Raw genomic sequence first — 20421 nt, forward strand, 5'->3', positions numbered from 1 at the left:
CATTGGGTGACTTTCTGATTTCTTTTAGGTATAAAACTGCTACTGAAATCAAACATAACACAGGCCTAATGGCAGCCGGGGCAAAGAGTGATGACTAACAGTAACCGAACAGGTGGTCCACTTTTTTTATAGATTGAGGTTGTGTCTGTTCCAAAAACTGGGACCTAGCCAGCTCTATTTATCAGAACAATAAGCTCAGATTTGTGGTTATTGAAGCCAAATATCTTGGTCATGTGTTGACAGACCGTCTGTCTGATGATGAGGACATTTACCGTCAGGTCCGAATGATATACGCTCAGGCAAATATCCTTGTCCAGACGTTTGGATTCTGTTCTTACGAAGTGAAACTGAACTTTTTCAGATCATATTGCTCATCACTGTATACGGCACATTTGTGGTGCAACTTTAAAAAAGCCAGTCTTCATAAGTTGAAGGTTGCTTATAATGATGCACCAAGACTTTTGTTAAATAAGCCCAGATGGACCAGTGCCAGTGAATTGTTTGTATCTGTTAGTGTCAGGACTATTATGGCTGTTTTGAGAAAGCTTATGTATTAATTTATTTGTCATCTAAATGAGTCTAATAATATAATTATTTTACTGATGACCAATGTCAAATATATTGCAGTTAAATACTCATCTGTGCTTTGGAGACATTGGTATAATTGCCTCCTGAAGGGTTAGGCACCTTCTCTGTTGTACTCTCATTCTTTTTATTCTTAGTGTATCTGTTTTCTTTTAATGTATATTGGACCTTGAGTCTGTAATAATAAAATAAAATTGTCCTAATACACCAGCACCACTGAAATGCTGCTGCCACCACCGTGCTTGAAAGCTTCTACGAGTCTTCTGACAAGTCATTCATCTCTATAAACACAACTAAACCAGACTGGGTATGGGAGGCAAACATAAAATCCTACCAGATGGAGTGAGGTACATGCTACAGGAATCTAGTTACTTCCCCACTTTAAATGACCTCCAGTTATTCTGCCATCAGCAGTGGTCAGACTTCATCGCTGAGTTAGGCTGTCAGGAAAGCTGAACTAAACATTATCTTTGAACCCGTACGCATATATTTAAACAAATATGTTCAAAGTTCTACAAGTTTATGTATTATTGGTCATTCTAAAAGTTAAGAGAAATGCTTTAAATGAATGGCTAAGAGGTTGAAATAATGTCATTCCTGTGAACTTCTCAGAGCTGTCGCTTTCTTTGCAAATTCATCTTGTGTGTTTATAAAAAGGCTGATTATTGACCCCTGTGTCATCGCTCAGTTCATCACCCTGTATCTGCTGGTTGGCTGGTGACGCACTATCAGTAATGTCAGGTTTTTGCCCATGAACTCAGCCTCAGCGTTACGTCAGCTGGAAAACTGGCCTCCGAAAGAGCTCCTCCAGCTCCTCTCCTCCTCTTAATAACCCTTTTTCTTAATCCTCCTGGTAACAAGTAAAGTGTAGAAGCTTCTATCCAAGAGCAGCTCAGCAGTAAAGAGCTAATAAAGACAAACCTTTAGGGTTCTGCTAATAAAGGCTCTTGGTTAAACATATTGTTTGTTTTTTGGGGAGTGAGTCTTTTGTTAATGTTCTGGTGGAAAAGGAATTTCTCCCACAAGTAAAATTGAGACACCACTTTTATAGAGCAGCAATCCAAATTGCCCTTAAAGGTATGACCAACCCTGCTACTATGTTTCACAATGGCCAACCTTAGTTCTGTCAGGACCAGTGGCCTAGATGGACAAAGAAAGACCAGCTGGCAGTACAGGAAAGTTCTCCACACTTTTAAGCAAAGGAGTAACTGTTTTGTTGGTTCCTAGAATTTCTAAAAGTAGAATGGGAGGCAGATCTTTTAGTTATCAGGCTCCTCTCCTGTGGAACCAACTACGGTACCAGTTTTAGTCCGTGAGGCAGACACCCTGTCTACTTTTAAGGCTAGACTTAAAACGTTCCTTTTTGATAAAGCTTATAGTTAACTAGTTAGCTGCTATCAACACTTCATCCTCTGACATGGGAGCTGGCTCGGAGCTCGTCTGCCTGGTTGTGTGTTTCCTGAACGGGGCCGCCTGTGGAGCTGGTTGACAGTTACCCCAGTCGGCCTCAGCAGATGGCCGCTCACACTGAACCTGGTTCTGCTGGAGGTTTCTTCCTGTTAAAAGGAAGTTTTTCCTCTCCACTGTCGCTTCAAGCATGCTTGGTGTGAGGGATTGCCTGTCAGTCAATGAGTCGATGCAATCACCTGGTTTTCCTTAGTTAAAAACCTGAACCAATCTGACTGTATCTGGATGAATTGTAAAGTGCCTTGAGATTACAGGTGCTTTGAATTGGATCTATAGAAATACACTGAACTGAATTGAATTGTTATAAGTGCTGGAGGGTGGGACCACTGATAAAAGAACCATTGGTTCTTTTATACATTATAGATTCTGTATCTTCCCCCAGTTTACATCCTTTTTCTTTAGAAACCACTTTATTTTTTTTTTACCAGATATTTTGGATAAAGGAGCGTGCAATAAAGACTGGTTGGTCCAGTTGTACTGTCTATCTATGGAAACCATTGTTGGGCCCTCGGGATTGTGTGCTGAGCTGTGTTAGGGTTTCTCTTACCTTTCCTCCTCAGAGTCTCCAGCCCAGAAGAGCCTCCAGCTGGTTCCAATTGGACGCAATCAGGGAGCAGTATTTAGAGGAGTGGATTTCCTGGGACGGACGCCAGTCGGTTAATTTCCACGCAGTGGTAACTTACCAGCTAGCTCTTCTTAAACTGAACTCTGTGTCTTGGCTCAAGCTCACCTCCTTGTCTTCCTTGTTCCCTAGAAGACTTGCAGTTCCAATAGGTTCTCTTCTCAGTCCTCCTGGATCCATCTTCCGCTGCTCACCTGTCTGTCCACCCTCTGGAGCTCTCAAGTCGAAACCCGACACTCAGCCAAACTCAATCTCTGTGGGCTCATCCAACCTCCCCTCCATCTGCTCCGCTCTCCATCGACCTGTAAGGAGTTTGCATCTTTTCTAGTTAACTCAGTTCCCTAGCCCGAATCTAACTGATCTCTCTCTCTGTGCAGTTCTTGATTAAGCCGCTGTTTCCTGAGAATCTTCGCCGATCCAAAAACTATCTCTCTGTCAAAACTTTTCAATAAACTTTCTAAACCGCTTCCAGTTTCGTGTTGTGTCTGCGCCAGAGTCAACTCTAGAATCATGTCAGAACCGACTGGCCAGCAAGACTCTGCAGCACAACTACGAACCGCTCTATCTGAACAGGGAGTTCTCCTCGGCCGGCACGATTCGGCTATCTCTACTATTGCTCAGCAACAAACCTCACTCATGCAAACCCTTAGCCAACTGTCACTCCAAGTACAGGAATTAAGCTCTAAATTGCCGTCTCCTTCTCCTCCGAAATCGTACTTACCGGTTGGCTCTGCAGCTTCTTCCAGGTCTCCCATGCCTAGAGACGTTGTTTTGCCTACCCCGGAGCCATTCAGCGGCGACCTGAACAAGAGCAAAGGATTCCTGCTACAGTGCTCCCTAGTGTTCGGGCGGTCCCCGCAGTCATTTCCGGATGATGCCAACAAGATCTCCTACTTCATCGGCCTGCTCAGAGACAAGGCTTTAAGGTGGACAGAAGCAATAATTGATGAATCTAACATTGATGAATACTCCTTCAGAGAATTTTTGGATTTATTCAAACAAACATTTTGCCTACATGTTGGGGAGGAAGAAGCCGCCAAAAAATTATGGACTTTGAAACAGGGAAACAAGTCTGCTGCCGAATTGGCAATTGAGTTTCGCACTCTAGCCGCCGACTCAGGTTGGAACGAGACAGCCCTCAAGGGGGCGTTCCAACATTCCCTTAGTGAAAGGCTTAAGGATGAATTAGCCTGCCGAGAGGAACCAGAAACCTTGGACCAGTTAATTAATCTAGCCATCCGAATTGACAATAGCCTCAGAGAAAGGAACCGTCAGAGAAATATAGCTTCCCCGCACCAAGCTTTTGCTATGACTCCTAGCCCTCAGTCTCAGCCTCGGCCACCTTCTCCTGAACCAATGCAGATTGGCAGAGCTCGGCTCTCACCTGAAGAACGCCAACGGCGGTTGTCTTCAGGGTGTTGTTTGTATTGTGGCCACTCTGGTCACTTTATTTCCACCTGTCCGGTTCGCCCAAAAGCCTTTGCCCATCAGTAAATCTGGGGGTACTGGCGGGCAAAACCATGATTCAAGACAACCTCAGCTTAACTTTTCACTAATCCATCTGCCTAGACCATAAAAGCCTCCCCGTGCTCTCCCTAGTGGATTGCGGCTCTGAACAGAATCTCATCAGTCCAGATCTCGTTCACCAATATAAGATTCCAGTTCAAAGACTCCCAACTCCTATTTTTGTGTCAGCCTTAGATGGCAGCGCTCTCAAGACCATTACTCATCAGACTGTCCCTCTTCGGTTTGTGTCCCTAGGCAACCATCACGAGCAGATTTCATTTTTGGTTTTTCCCACTAAGAATTCCTCAGTGGTTTTGGGCTACCCCTGGCTAATCAGACATAATCCCCAAATAAACTGGCCTCTATCCCGCATTGAGTCCTGGAGTCCTGAGTGCTCTAACAGCTGTCTCCGCTCAGCACTCCCTCCTCAGAGTTCTGTGTCCAATCCCCAGCAACCTCCAGCTGACCTCTCTAAGGTTCCACCAGATTATCATGATCTACAACGCGTCTTCAGTAAAGAATTAGCCCTCTCCTTGCCTCCTCATCGGCCATATGATTGTGCCATCAATCTTCTTCCTGGCGCCCCTCTTCCCTCAGGCCGACTATACAACTTATCCAGACCTGAACGTCAGGCCATGGAGAACTATATTAACAGTTCTCTTGAAGCAGGTATCATCCGTCCCTCCTCATCTCCAGTTGGGGCTGGATTCTTCTTTGTCGAGAAAAAAGATAAGACTCTCCGCCCCTGCATTGATTATCGGGAACTAAATCAGATCACCATCAAAAACAAATACTCTCTTCCTCTCATATCCGCCGCCTTTGAACCCGTAAGCCAAGCCACCATTTTCACTAAACTCGACCTCCGAAATGCCTACCACCTGGTCCGTATTCGGGAGGGGGACGAGTGGAAAACCGCTTTCAAGACTCACATCGGTCATTTTGAATATCTGGTCATGCCTTTTGGTCTTTCTAATGCCCCAGCAGTTTTTCAGGCCCTCGTAAACGATGTCCTGAGGGACTTTCTAAACATCTTCGTTTTTGTCTACATAGACGACATCCTGATCTTTTGCAGAGATCTGGAGGAACACAAGACCCACGTCAGACAGGTTCTCCACCGTTTGCTAGAGAATCGCCTGTATGTTAAGGCCGAAAAGTGTGAATTTCATGTTCCTTCAATCTCTTTTCTTGGTTTTGTTTTTGAGGGTGGACAGGTGAAGACGGATCCAGCCAAGATCAAGGCAGTGTTGGACTGGCCAACCCCTGAAACCAGAAAGCAGCTCCAGCAGTTTCTTGGATTTGCCAACTTCTACAGGAGGTTCATACGAAACTTCAGCGTCATCGCCGCTCCCCTCTCCGCCCTAACCTCCACCAAGAGACCCTTCATCTGGACCCTTGAAGCTGAGAAAGCCTTCTCTGAGCTCAAGACCCAATTCTCTAAGGCACCCATTCTTATTCATCCTGATCCCTCGGCTCAATTCATCATGGAGGTAGATGCATCAGATACTGGTGTTGGGGCTGTACTCTCCCAGCGGTCCCCAGCAGATGGTAAGCTCCACCCATGCGCCTTCTTTTCTAAAAGATTCTCTCCATCTGAAAGAAATTATAACATTGGAGACAGAGAGCTTCTAGCCATCAAACTCTCACTTGAAGAGTGGAGACAATGGCTAGAAGGCTCAGAACTCCCAGTGGTCGTTTGGACTGACCATAAGAATTTGTCCTACCTCCAGAACGCTAAGAGGCTTAACTCCCGGCAGTCCCGCTGGACTTTGTTCTTTTCTAGATTCAACCTAAATATCTCCTATCGTCCTGGGTCACGCAATATTAAGCCTGATGCCCTGTCCAGACAGTTTGCCTCAGATGATTTCTCTAAAACCCCTGAGCCGATCCTTCCACCATCCTGCGTGGTAGGGGGGCTATCCTGGAATCTGGAGAGGGCCATTGAAGCAGCCTTGAAGGCCGAGCCCGATCCTGGGGGAGGACCTCCAAACCGCCTCTATGTTCCGGCCAGAACCCGTTCTCAGGCCATCCAATGGGCTCATTCTTCTAAGTTCTCCTGTCACCCTGGGGCTAGCCGTACCATTGGTTTGCTCCGCCGCTATTTCTGGTGGCCTTCCCTCAACAAGGATGTGTTGGAGTTTGTCTCAGCCTGTTCCACATGTGCACGTGGAAAAAATCTTCACCGCCCTCCAGCTGGTCTCCTGCAGCCTCTCTCAGTCCCTAGTCGGCCCTGGTCACATATAGCACTAGATTTTGTCACTGGTCTTCCTATCTCTAAAAATAAGACAGTCATCCTGACAGTCATAGACAGATTTTCCAAAGCCTGCCACCTAATTCCTCTTAACAAGCTTCCATCTGCTGCTGAAACCGCTCGCCTCCTATTTTCTCATGTATTTAAACTTCACGGCATCCCCTCAGAGATTCTATCAGACCGAGGTCCTCAATTTATTTCTTGTGTCTGGAGGGACTTTTGCTCTATCCTGGGAGCCAAATCTCGTCTCACGTCAGGGTTTCATCCCCAAACCAATGGCCAATGTGAAAGGCTCAACCAAGAACTAGAAAACGCACTGCGTTGCGTTTGCGCCAACAACCCCTCCTCCTGGAGCACACATTTGCCTTGGGTTGAATATGCCCACAACAGTCACATCTCCGCTGCCTCTGGGTTGTCTCCGTTTGAAGCTTCTCTTGGCTATCAGCCATCCCTCATCCCCTCTTCTTTTCCAGACGCTGTCATCCCCTCTGTAAGGGGTCACATGGAGGCCTGTCGCCGCATCTGGGACCAGACCAGAGCAGCCCTCAACCGCACGGCTGCCCAGAACAAGAAGTTTGCAGACCGCAGACGCGTCCCTGCCCCAGTTTATTCTCCTGGACAAAAGGTCTGGCTTTCATCTAAGAACTTTCCTCTTAAGGGGTGCTCCCGAAAATTGTCTCCCAGGTTTCTGGGCCCTTTCTCGGTCCAAGCCGTCATCAGTCCTACCACTGTCCGCCTGAAGCTCTCACCTTCGGGTCCATCCCGTTTTTCATGTCTCCCAAATCAAGCCAGTGTCTTCCACCCCTCTGTGCCCTCCATCCAGGCCCCCTCCACCCGCCCGGATCGTTGACGGCCACCCTGCCTTCACTGTGCGTCGCATTGTGGATTTCCGTCCCCGAGGTCGGGTTGCCAATATCTGGTTGATTGGGAGGGTTATGGTCCGGAGCAGCGGTCCTGGGTTCCGCGCTCCTTCATTCTGGATCCCGCGCTCATCTCTGACTTTGAGCGCCGTTCAGCGTCTTCTTCTGCTCGTCCGCCAGGTGGCGTCCCTTGAGGGGGGGGGGTACTGTTGGGCCCTCAGGATTGTGTGCTGAGCTGTGTTAGGGTTTCTCTTACCTTTCCTCCTCAGAGTCTCCAGCCCAGAAGAGCCTCCAGCTGGTTCCAATTGGACGCAATCAGGGAGCAGTATTTAGAGGAGTGGATTTCCTGGGACGGACGCCAGTCGGTTAATTTCCACGCAGTGGTAACTTACCAGCTAGTTCTTCTTAAACTGAACTCTGTGTCTTGGCTCAAGCTCACCTCCTTGTCTTCCTTGTTCCCTAGAAGCCTTGCAGTTCCAAGCCGGTTCTTTTCTCAGTCCTCCTGGATCCATCCTCCGCTGCTCACCTGTCTGTCCACCCTCTGGAGCTCCCAAGTCGAAACCCGACACTCAGCCAAACTCAATCTCTGTGGGCTCATCCAACCTCCCCTCCATCTGCTCCGCTCTCCATCGACCTGTAAGCAGTTTGCATCTTTTCTAGTTAACTCAGTTCCCTAGCCCGAATCTAACTGATCTCTCTCTCTGTGCAGTTCCTGATTAAGCCGCTGTTTCCTGAGAATCTTCGCCGATCCAAAAACTATCTCTCTGTCAAAACATTTCAATAAACTTTCTAAACAGCTTCCAGTTTCGTGTTGTGTCTGCGCCAGAGTCAACTCTAGAATCATGTCAACCATATTTAGTAAAATTCGAAAAACTGAACACAATATCCATTATTAATGCATTTGCAGCAGGTGTGGTGCAGGGATAAAGCGTGAGACCCATGTAGACTTTGATCCTGGTTCCAGCCTGGTTCCCCGTTTTCCCTACTCCCGTTTCCTGTCTGCCTAATTACAGAAATCATATAAAGAAAGGCCACTACAGCCTAAAAAAAGGTTATTAATCTTATATGATTAAATATTTCCATCAACTTCAAAACTATTATTATTATCCACATTAATGTTACACATATAAAACCAGCAAGTTTCAGTGCAAGAATTATAAAATAAGCAAGTACATTTTCTCTAAATTAGGTTATTTCTCCTTGATTTAAGCAATTAACTAAGACTAGTTACCAAAGGAAAAAGATATATTATGCTTAGATTAAGAAATTACAATTTCGTTATCTTATTTCAGGAGTGAAATATCTACGGTAATTGTGTTATTTTAAAAGGTATTAATATTTATTCCACTGACAGATTATCTTACCTGCTGAAATTAAAGGTGTATATACACTTTTTTCAGGTCTTTTTGTGAAGGGAATTTGATCAACCTTTCTAATTGCTCTTTATAACAAATAAAGAACCAATAATTTAATGGTAGCAACTGAATCCATTGTAGAGTGTAGCCATGGTGAATTTCAAATTTAACCTGCTTCAAATGCATTACAGAAGTGCAGTAAAGGAGCCGTCTCTCGCACATGTACAGCTGGGTCCAAACAAATCTGAGTGAATAAATGCCATTTTGGTTAATTTATCCCAATAGAAACTTTAAGATTTTTTTTATGCAGTGCATTATTGGCTGAAAATGTACCACTAAAACTGAGCAAAACATAGAAAATGTTCAGGTTGCTTCATGCAATCATAGGATGTAGAATTGTTTGGACAAATTCTGACTCTCTGTTAATTAAAAAAAGGTCTTTACTTGTTTTATAACTATTTTCTTCATGGTTACTTTGTCTGAACACATTTATTATTGAGTCCTTCTTAGCCTAATAAATTCCCATTTTATCTTGATGTGGTTTGTTCATGTTTGTATTTTTCTTTTATCACCCTTGAAAGAACACTATTACAAAATGTCCTTAAAAACAAGTCAGACGACATCTCCAAAACAAGCCAGTCATGCGTCCTGTTTTTATTACAAACAGAGGTCAGAAGAATGTTCAACTGGAGATAGAAGGTTTATTATTGAATGGCTAAGATCAGAAAAGGTTCAACACTGTTGGTTTAAGAGGACTTTCCCAGTTCTGTGACGTTAATAAGACCTGATTTACATCTTAGTTTGAGTATCTGGGTGATCAGCATGACTAATATATCAGGTACGGTGTTTTCACTGGAAAAGGAACAATCTGCAGCATATAGGAAACCATCTGCTCTGTGATTCCACCCACAGCCTGGGGAACATTATGCTCAGCAACATGCATGGGATGAGTTTACATGGTGTTTCTCCCATCGAAATAATATATAAATTCATTCAGTGACATTTATGGCAAAGTTCCTAGATAGTCCTCTGGGGAATATAATATAATTTAAAATCCTCCTTCTCACATATAAAGCCTTAAATGGCCAAGCTCCATCTGATATCAGAGATCTGATTGTTCCTTATGTTCCTAACAGAGCACTTCGCTCTCAATCTGCAGGTTTACTAGTGGTTCCTAGAATTTCTAAAAGTAGAATGGGAGGCAGATCTTTTAGTTATCAGGCTCCTCTCCTGTGGAACCAACTACCAGTTTTAGTCCGTGAGGCAGACACCCTGTCTACTTTTAAGGCTAGACTTAAAACGTTCCTTTTTGATAAAGCTTATAGTCAGAGTGGCTCAGGTTATCCTGATCTATCTCTATAGTTATGCTGCTATAGGCTTAGACTGCTGGAGGACATAGGGACCCCCATTTCATAATTCTGCTTCATTCTATCTCTATTCTCCCACTCTGCAGAATCTGTTAGTTCAATCCAGACATGGGCAATGTGGAGTCAGCAAGTCATCTCCATGTCATGTATTTAATCTACCCAGCCAATTAACCAGGTGAGTCCAATCTGCACAGGTTAATTCACGGTGAAGATTGGACTCACCTGCTTCAGTGGCTGGGTAGAACAAATACATGACATGGAGATGACTTGCTGACTCCACATTGCCCATGTCTGGTTCAATCTCTAACGTTCTGCTCTCTCTGCTTTTTATCATAGTAGCTTCAACTGGTCTGTTCCTGTTTGGCTGGGACTCCATCCTGGGGAGAAATATCAGCTGTGCTGCTGCCATTAAGACCTTCATTTAAAGAAAACCAGTTGATTTCATCGACTCATTAACTCGAATGCAATCCCTCACACTAAACATGCTTGTAGCGACAGTGGCCTCTGAACAGGAAGAAACCTCCAGCAGAACCAGGCTCAGTGTGAGCGGCCATCTGCTGAGGCCGACTGGGGTTCAAGAAGACAGAAGCAGAGATAAAAAAGAAGCATAGATACAAAAGGCAACTGTAAACACAGAGAAGAAAAAACACAGCCAGGCAGACGAGCTCCGAGCCAGCTTTCATGTCAAAGGATAAAGAGAGCACATCTAGCCAGTCACAGTCAGAGAAACAGGACCACACTGAAAACAGACCAATGACGAACATGTATAAATGACATGATGAAATGATATGTTAAAAGAAAAAGGATGCCAAGCTATCGTTCTCGCTGTTTTACATGGTGCAATAATTAAAAGATTTTTGGACTAAAAAGAAGCATCTTGAAATATATAATTTATTTATAAGGCAAAGAAAGGAAGTGATCTTAAATTAAATACTATGGTAATTATTATATTCAATGAAGATCCTCATCTCAATCCAGCTAAATCTGTATGTGCTTGAGCTAAAGGTCTGAGTTGTTGGTATTTTGTGTTTGAAGTGTGCTTCCTGGTTTTTAATGCATATATATATATATATATATATATATATATATATATATATATATATATATATATATATATATATATATATATATATATATATATATATATATATATATATATGTATATTATAAGAGGTTCAAAAGTTTACATCTGTATCCGTCTAAAGTGTGCATAAACTCATCAACAGTAGGCTTTGAATGGTATATTGTAATTTTTTTATTAAGATGACAAAAGGTAATTTTCAAAATTAAGTATTTGCTTGAATTTGCACTGATTTCTCTTTAATCAATATTTGGCAGAAATAGGTGGAGTCCTTTCCAAAACATTTGAATAATCGTCCTTTTTTGCAAGTTAGACTTTGACCTTGTGATTTTTATAGCCATTAACCAGCTTCTGGTAGAAGCCAGCTCCAGCATAAACACCTTCAAGATAAACAAAAGTGTGAAGTCTCCTCTACGTAGAAGCAAAGCACCTTTTATAGAAGAGGTTAACAGTGAAGGGAAATAAAAACAGATCCATTCAGCCACAGTGACAAAATATTCAAAGGAGGAATCTTTAATTTAAGAACATCTGATCAACATGGTTAATGATAGCACAATGGTTTGTTTAGCTACAAAATTATTCAAATTCAACTTGAACAAATAACTTTCAATAACATACATCAGAATCAGCTTTATTTGCCAGGTATGTGTACACATAAAAAGGATATGGCTTACTTATACAATAAAATAAAACTACAGTGGTAAAAGAAATAGACACGGTCTACAGAACATAGAGCACATAATATAATATAGTGTGTGCAGACACAGCAGTGTTAAATATGGTGATGGGGCAGTGCTGGGGCGGATTTAGGAAATTCGAGGCCCTAGGCAAAGACAGGCAGAGTTTGGTGCTTTTAGATCAGCAGTCACCAACCTTTTTACATTTGAGGGCTAATTCAGGGGTACTGAGTCACAGGAAGGGCTACCAATACTGACCTATGAATTGCAAAGGGTCAACGTTCACCTAAACTTCATACATTATAAACATATTTTTATCATTTCTTTAAATTTATAATTTTCTTTTAGACATTTTCATTTTGAAATCTCTATAAATGCTTAAATGCCATATATGATTACATGATGAAATGTTCTACAACCCTATTTAAAAAAGAAGAGCAACAGAATACAATGAAATTTCAAACGTAGCTCACTGTTGAGTTGTTCTATTTTCAGAAGACTCTAAGGGCACCCCTTGTGGTCCTTGAGGGCCCCTTGGCGCCCGCGGGCACCATGTTGGTGACCCCTGTTTTAGATGTTGTCTCCAAAGTCTCCAGTAGCAGAAAAAAGTCTCTAGATTTGGCGCTAGCCGCTTTTTTAAAATCAAAGTGCTAGGGGGGTCTGAAAAGTCGCTAAATATAGCAACTAAGCGCTATAGCGACTAAACTGCTCTTTGCATGGTTTGTTTTCAAATAGTTTGCTGCTGTCGTTTGGACCTTTCTGAACATGTGCAGCAAATGGACTGAACCAATATGGTGGACACTGGAGGGCGGGGGGGGGGGGGGGGGGGGGGGGGGGGGGGGGGGGGGGGGAATCAGAATCAGAATCAGAAATACTTTAATAATCCCAGAGGGAAATAACTTTTGTTACACGCTCTAGTTACAGTTTTACATGATATATACACACATCCAACTATACAATAAAATAAAGATAAAAAATAAGAATAAAAAGAGATAAAATATATATACACATATAGCTCTTCTGTATATATATCTGTACGTATATCTATGTATATGTAAAAACTAAATCCAAATAAAGTGAAAAGTCCAATTAAAGTGAATAAATCCAAGTAAAGTGATACGTGGCGTGCAAAAATAGTGCATAAATGTCAATTACGGGGGGGGGGGGGGGGGGGCGTGCCTGAATCACTTGAGGGAGGCGTTATATAGGTTGATGACCACAGGTAGGAATGATTTCCTGTGGCGCTCTGTGGTGCATCTGGGTAGGAGGAGTCTTCTGCTGAAGGAGCTCGTCTGCTGGACCAGTGTGTCGTGGAGAGGATGTGAGTCATTGTCTAAGATGGACCTGGACAAAAACCTGGACAGCACCCTCCTCTCTGCCACGGTGGTCAGGCTGTCCAGCTGCTCCCCCACAACATCACCGGCCCACACACTTAATACTATCAGCTTTCTGATGGCAAAAGGGTTTTTTATCAAAAACATAATTAATGTGCACAAATAAGGAATAGTTGTATTAATCATATATTTAAACAGAGTTTTATGGGGCCCCCAGGAACTTGGGGGCAGTGCTGGGGCACCTCTCCTGTAGTCTATGTTTATCTCCACAGGCAGTGCTGGTGGGACCAGAGAGGCAGCTGATCAACCTACCATCTGAGGCCAAATCATCAACTTACAAGAACAAGAAATTCAAGAGTTGACTGACGGATCTCTTGAGGTGCAGTTATTGGAGTGGAGGGAGAGGACCAGTGGGGAGAGCTGACACCTCTGGGGGCACCGCTGCTGATAGTTTGGGTGCTGTGTGTGGTTTTCCCATAGCCTCACCCTCTGTCTTCTGTTAAACAAAAGGTTTAGGTTTTACTGAAATTGTTTCAGAGATCTCGGAGGGCTTGGTTCTGAGCGATTCCGGGATTGTTGTTAAACACCAAGATGAAGTCTTTTGAAAATCCTCAGACAAACATTTAAGCTCTATTTGAATGGATAAACAGTCACATTTTGAACTTCTGGATTTATCGTCTTAACATTTTGTGAAATGGTCTTAAAGCTGGGTCTCAACCAGGAAACAAAGCTATTTAAATGAGATGTAATAATTTCTGATAAAAACAGTGGTCAAACATACAGTGAAAGTTATGTCAGTATGGCTGGAACCAAGCAATGCAATGTGCAACTTGTGCAATGTATAATGTGCAATTGCTATTATGCAATAATAACCTGTTTCTTTATATTTGATACCCAGTGCAATAGCTATATAAATATCCATCCATATAAATACTCATGTAAACACACTGTGCAATAACTCTGTATAATAATCCTGCTATTAAAAAAATAAAATAAAAAAGCTGTCATAGGTGGACGCATTGTTTATACTGTATATATCCCATGCATATTTTTCTTCCTTTGGCACCTTCTTCTTCTTCTCTTTTTGACTATTTGAGCTGATGTAAGGAGTAAATTTCTCCTCTGTGAGATCAATAAAGTCAATCAATCAATCAGGGCAGCAGGGCTTTACCTGCTGATTTCAAAGGCTTGACTACACTGCCATCTAGTGGAGATTAATTATAGTGGCGTATATTCTGCAGTCACTCTGCAGCTGTGACATACTCAGATATTAGCTTAGGTCAATGTACATTTTTCAGTGTATTTTAATAATTTGAAGCTTTTTTTTATTAATCAACATTACCTTTTAATTGAAATGTTCAGCTATAAAAGCCAATGGTTCTCATGGTACTCAGGAGGAACAAATAGGCTGTTAAAATACCCTAATCTTCACTTAATAGGCATCAAATTTGGACTCACTCGGCATCACTCTGCATCTAGGAAGCAGAAATGTATTTTTATAGAATAGAATATAATAATAATACCCCTTTTTGCCATAAAGCGGAGAAAGTCGGGTATTTCAGGGGCAAAGGGAAATTTAATAACATTTATTAGAATTTGCTATCTGCAGTAAAATTGCAGATAGTAAATAGTTTAACACTTAATTTAAATGAATACTTTTGTTTAAGTTTGCTATTTATTTCTAAAGACAAATTCTGCATCTTTTAATGATTTTAATTAAAATCAACTGTGCACCATATGAGTTTGAAAACCATTTAGATTTGGTATAAATCTGCTCTGTGACCTAACTTATTTGTGATAAGCATTTAGAAGGAGGTTTTATGACATAACACAACAAATTCACCAAAATCTGACTCTTGTTGACCTACTGATTAAAAATGATGTTTGGCAATATGTTATCCAATGGACACCATTTTAAAGAGTAAACTTTTTAACACTTTAATGTGCTGTAAGCAAAAAAAAAAAAAAAAAAAAAAAAACTTGTAAAAATAAAAAATGTGAGAATTGGGTTATAACCTTCTTGCGCATGTTTAGTCCATAAAAACTCCTGAAAAGTTGGCCTACATTACATTGCATTTTGTCTTAAAAAAAAATGGAATACTCCCATTTATACAAAAATAAATGTTTTATTTTTTTTTTAATTAAAGGGTAAACAATTACGATAATAAAGGAAAACTTAAAAATGGCTTTATTTAAAAATATTTAAAAAATCTTTTACAAGTAATCGAGTAGGTTTAAATGTTAAAGCCAACCTTTATTTTTTTTTTTTTAAACCAGCCTGTTCTTGTCAATCTGTCACGTATTCCTGTGTCAGAAACCTCTCGTTAATTGATGGTTCATTCCTCCAATGAAGAGTACGTATAACACTCGTGACGCAGGCTTGAATCCACCTCCGACCAATCAGACTAATGGTATTTTGAGTTACGACCAATTACATTTGAGGGGTGGGACCATTATTCAAGAAGCGCGAACGGTTAAGGGCAGCAATAAGAAAATGGCGATGTTGTTTACTTATTTATGCGAGTAAGGTTGTATTTACTCTTTTAGAATTCTAGAAAACCTCTTTTTTTTAGGTCTTATAGTTTCAGTTTTATAGCGGAAGTATTAGGCTATTTTAACAACCACCGTTTAAACATTTCTAAGGCGTCGCGTTTGACTGAAGTTTATAAAACTGTATGTAGTAATATTTGTTTGCTAGCAGGTAGCGCTTAGCGTCAAAGTATGAAGTTAGTTAAAGTTAGGCTTTTAAACGAGGCTAAAGTTATTGCTTGATATAAGAGACCGATATGTCTAAGCTGTTAGTCAACATTTGACCAAAACCGATCCGTTTTCACCATTTTGTTGAGCTAAACGGGCTGTATTTATGGCCATATCATAGCAGTATGGCCCTGCACAACCTAGTGTTTGTTATCGATGTCGATTATGAAGATTACCAGACAGACGGTCGGCTCGATGTTCGAAACAGTTTCATAAAACGGGGAATATTATATATCCTTTTGCATTTCGGCTACAAATATGGTTTTGAGAAGGTGCGTTGGGGTTACAGTTTTTTCCAGGCGAAGGCTGGTCGCAATGCGGGCGTCATATCGAGAGGATCTGACTTTAAGGAGCTGCGAAACAAAACATTTGAGGATTTTGAGCAGGAGTTTGAAGCCAGATTTGACCTGAAGGATAAAGTGCGTCCTTCTCAACACAGGCGACAGACAAATAAAGCGGTTTCTGTTCAAAACGCTGTGAAGGAAACTCTGTTGGACTTCCAGTGGGACAGACCAGACATCACCTCTCCTACCAAACTTTCCCTGAGGCCCAGGAAGTCTGGTCTGGTTGGAAAACTTGCTCTGTCGCAACTAAATGACTCTGTTTGCAGTGGCAGGAACATGGTGTTTGTAGTCTCACGGTGTCCCCATTCAAGGGCCCATTTTCTGGACTACCTGTCTTTAAAAGAGGACGATCTGCCATCAGATGTGACCGAATACATCCTGCCAAAGAGTCTTAACGACTTGCTTGTTCAGCAACAAGTTGTTCTTCACTGGATTGACAGTCGGTTACAGTTTGAGGTGAGTGCTCCAATATGATGGACATAGTGCCATCAAACATTCATGTTTTACTGATTAACCTAAGAATGAAATGATGTAAACACATTTATTCTGATGCCTAAGAATGAATTTATAGTAGCTGTTCTTTGATTTACATATAGTCCAAAATAATAGTTTTTTTCAGATAAACTGCTTAAGGAAGTTAGAAACTACTCTGTTTTTTTGTATTTGTTTCTTTTGTGTGTGGCCCTTTTGTTTACATCAGCCTTTTGGCGTAATCCTTGGGATTTGCTTTTGAAAAATCCCTGTTAGATGCCTCTTGTTCAATGTTCATTGTAAAACCAGGTTTGATATCATCTGGAATAATTGTCTTATTTACCATTTGCTCAGATTTCCTCTCTTCTGATCATTACAGGCTTCTATTGAAGCTATTTTCAGTTCTTTATGTGTGGTGCTGCAGGTGCTTATTTTTAGGCAGTTTGTTATAAGTTTGTCTAAAATGTAAAACCCTGATCTAAATCTATGTTGTACAATTATAAATAAGCTCTGTCTTTTCTAATAGAAGCTTTAGGGACAGGAACTCCAGGACAGGAAGCAGAACCAGATGTTTTAATCCTCTGTACGGTTCAATTCAGTTAATTTATATAGTCCAATTCACAGCACATGTCATCTCAAGGCACTTTCCAGTTCACCAGATCATCTAGTCAGATTGATTTTCAGTTTTCAGTCAGTTTTCTATCTAAGGAAAACCAGCTGATTGCATCGAATCATTGACTCAAAGGCAATCCCTTCCACTATCCATGCTTGTAGCGACAGTGGAGAGGAAAAACTTTTTAGCTTTTAACAAGAAAAAAACTCCAGCAGAACCAGGCTCAGTGTGAGCGGCCATCTGCTGAGACCGAATGTTGTGGGTGGTTGTGCTTCACTTTTTCATCAGCATGGAAGAACTCAACAGGTCTGCACACAGCTGTGACCACAACACAGAAGAGCATCTTTGGGATGAAATGAACCAGGCCCTTTTGTTCAATATAATTGTCTAATATCCTAATCAAAGTGATGAAACAGTGTTTCCTATTTCTCAATAATTATAAACGGAAATTTACCTCATACTTTGAATCTTTATTCAAACATCTTTGCAGACTGTATTATCACATCTGGATAGAGTTTACTTTGGAAATATAAGAAACCGGGAGACTTTTTTTTCATTTCTTCCGAAAGAAACTGTCTTGGTAATAGATCATTTGTTGGAGAACTGGGATAGTTCCATTGACAAGTAAACTCACTATATTCACCAGGCTACATAAGTAGAAATCTTTTTGAGAAAACACACAATGACTAAAATTAAAAATGCATATAATTTAGATTAGATTTGATTAACTTTATTGATCTCACAGTGGAGAAATTCACAGGTCACATATTGGCATAGTAAATAAAGAAGGTGCAAACAAGGAGGAAAAAGTTGCATTAAGAATAAACAATATACACTATATTGCCAAAAGTATTTGCTCACCCATCCAAATTATTGGAATCAGGTGTTCCAATCACTTCCATGGCCACAGGTGTATAAATTCAAGCACCTAGGCATGCAGACTGTTTTTACAAACATTTGTGAAAGAATGGGTCGCTCTCAGGAGCTCAGTGAATTCCAGCGTGGAACTGTGATAGGATGCCACCTGTGCAACAAATCCAGTCGTGAAATTTCCTCGCTCCTAAATATTCCACAGTCAACTGTCAGCTGTATTATAAGAAAATGGAAGTGTTTGGGAACGACAGCAACTCAGCCACGAAGTGGTAGGCCACGTAAACTGACGGAGCGGGGTCAGCGGATGCTGAAGCGCATAGTGCGAAGAGGTCGCCAACTTTCTGCAGAGTCAATCACTACAGACCTCCAAACTTCATGTGGCCTTCAGATTAGCTCAAGAACAGTGCGCAGAGAGCTTCATGGAATGGGTTTCCATGGTCGAGCAGCTGCATCCAAGCCATACATCACCAAGTGCAATGCAAAGCGTCGGATGCGGTGGTGTAAAGCACGCCGCCACTGGACTCTAGAGCAGTGGAGACGCGTTCTCTGGAGTGACGAATCGCGCTTCTCCATCTGGCAATCTGATGGACGGGTCTGGGTTTGGCGGTTGCCAGGAGAACGGTACTTGTCTGACTGCATTGTGCCAAGTGTAAAGTTTGGTGAAGGGGGGATTATGGTGTGGGGTTGTTTTTCAGGAGCTGGGCTTGGCCCCTTAGTTCCAAGGAAAGGAACTCTGAATGCTTCAGCATACCAAGACATTTTGGACAATTCCATGCTCCCAACTTTGTGGGAACAGTTTGGAGCTGGCCCCTTCCTCTTCCAACATGACTGTGCACCAGTGCACAAATCAAGGTCCATAAAGACATGGATGACAGAGTCTGGTGTGGATGAACTTGACTGGCCTGCACAGAGTCCTGACCTCAACCCGATAGAACACCTTTGGGATGAATTAGAGCGGAGACTGAGAGCCAGGCCTTCTCGTCCAACATCAGTGTGCGACCTCACAAATGCGCTTCTGGAAGAATGGTCAAAAATTCCCATAAACACACTCCTAAACCTTGTGGACAGCCTTCCCAGAAGAGTTGAAGCTGTTCTAGCTGCAAAGGGTGGACCGACGTCATATTGAACCCTATGGATTAGGAACGGGATGTCACTTAAGCTCATATGTGAGTCAAGGCAGGTGAGCAAATACTTTTGGCAATATAGTGTATATACGGTGTATCAAGGTATATACAGTATATCAAGATAAATAAGGAAGTGTATATAATACAAATCTAGATAAATAAATAAAAACTATTGGTCACAAAACCTGAAAAGTAACAACTGTGTTGAAACACTGCATTTCCACATACAAAACAGCAGCAATATAGCAGCAAAATACAGCTCAGTGTCCAGCTCATCATTGCCACGTAGCATTCGGAAACAGAATACAAGTTTTAAACCTTTGTCGCACCAAGACGATTCCTCAGCCTATCCTTGAAATGGTTTGAAAACGCTTTCTTGTTTACTCAGATTCCACCAGCTGGCTTTTTTTCCTCTTTCATTTCTTCTGCTCTGTATGCCCCTAAACCCCCCTGGTTTATAGATATTAAATTCTACCTCAAGGTTATTACTGGATCTGGGCATGCGTAAGGCAAAATATAGACCAAAAGAAACAAAACTTTCCAGTAAATTTGACCTTCCAAGTTCATTCTAGAGGGAACTGTTACTTCTGGCTTGAAAAAAATGGCATCCAGAAGGAACATCTAACAGTGTCCCACATAGTTTATTGAATCTTCTTGTCTTATTGCAGGTAATGAGCTGTGAGGACTCTTTTGGTTCTGACAAGCTGTCTGCAGTACTCGCTGAAGTTGGTGGCAGAGTGATCCCCGTGGTTGCCCTGTTGAACCTCTGCTCCAGTCGCAGATCAGACTCAGGACCTGAGGGAGAAACGTTCTTGATCAACTCCAGCATCGGATATCTCCTGTCACCTGAGAAGCTCCACCATCTGGCTTTTCCTGCCTCATCTGGTGTTCTGCGGTGGGATCATGGTTCGTAGACACAGATGATATATTAACACAAATAACAAAGTTCAGTGTATTATGTATGAAACTTGTTTATCCCAATCCAAACTAAAATGGACTTCTTAATATACGTCTTATCCTTTTAAATAACTTTGCACTTTTTAAAAAACTGTAACACATGGAGCACAAACGATAAAAGTGACTAAACATGATAGATACCAAAATTCAACTCTTTGCAGATGATTGAAGTGGAGAAGT

At 41.8% G+C, this 20421-nt stretch overlaps 1 protein-coding gene across 4 annotated transcripts in view; it reads left to right on the top strand.

The window, feature by feature from the left end:
* The first annotated feature begins 15572 nt into the window (after positions 1–15572).
* ticrr (TopBP1-interacting, checkpoint, and replication regulator) overlaps positions 15573–20421 on the top strand; it is a 29678-nt gene continuing 24829 nt past the window's right edge. For all 4 annotated transcript variants that reach the window (XM_038307535.1, XM_038307537.1, XM_038307536.1 and 1 more), the window contains exons 1-2: positions 15573–16659; positions 19953–20190. In XM_038307535.1, the coding sequence (XP_038163463.1) occupies positions 15985–16659; positions 19953–20190 (913 nt within the window). In that variant the 5' untranslated portion in view covers positions 15573–15984. The remainder of the gene's footprint in view (positions 16660–19952; positions 20191–20421) is intronic.

The sequence above is a fragment of the Cyprinodon tularosa genome, unplaced genomic scaffold, assembly GCF_016077235.1.
Source record: "Cyprinodon tularosa strain WSP-4 unplaced genomic scaffold, ASM1607723v1 ctg613, whole genome shotgun sequence".
NCBI classification, from domain to species: domain Eukaryota; kingdom Metazoa; phylum Chordata; class Actinopteri; order Cyprinodontiformes; family Cyprinodontidae; genus Cyprinodon; species Cyprinodon tularosa.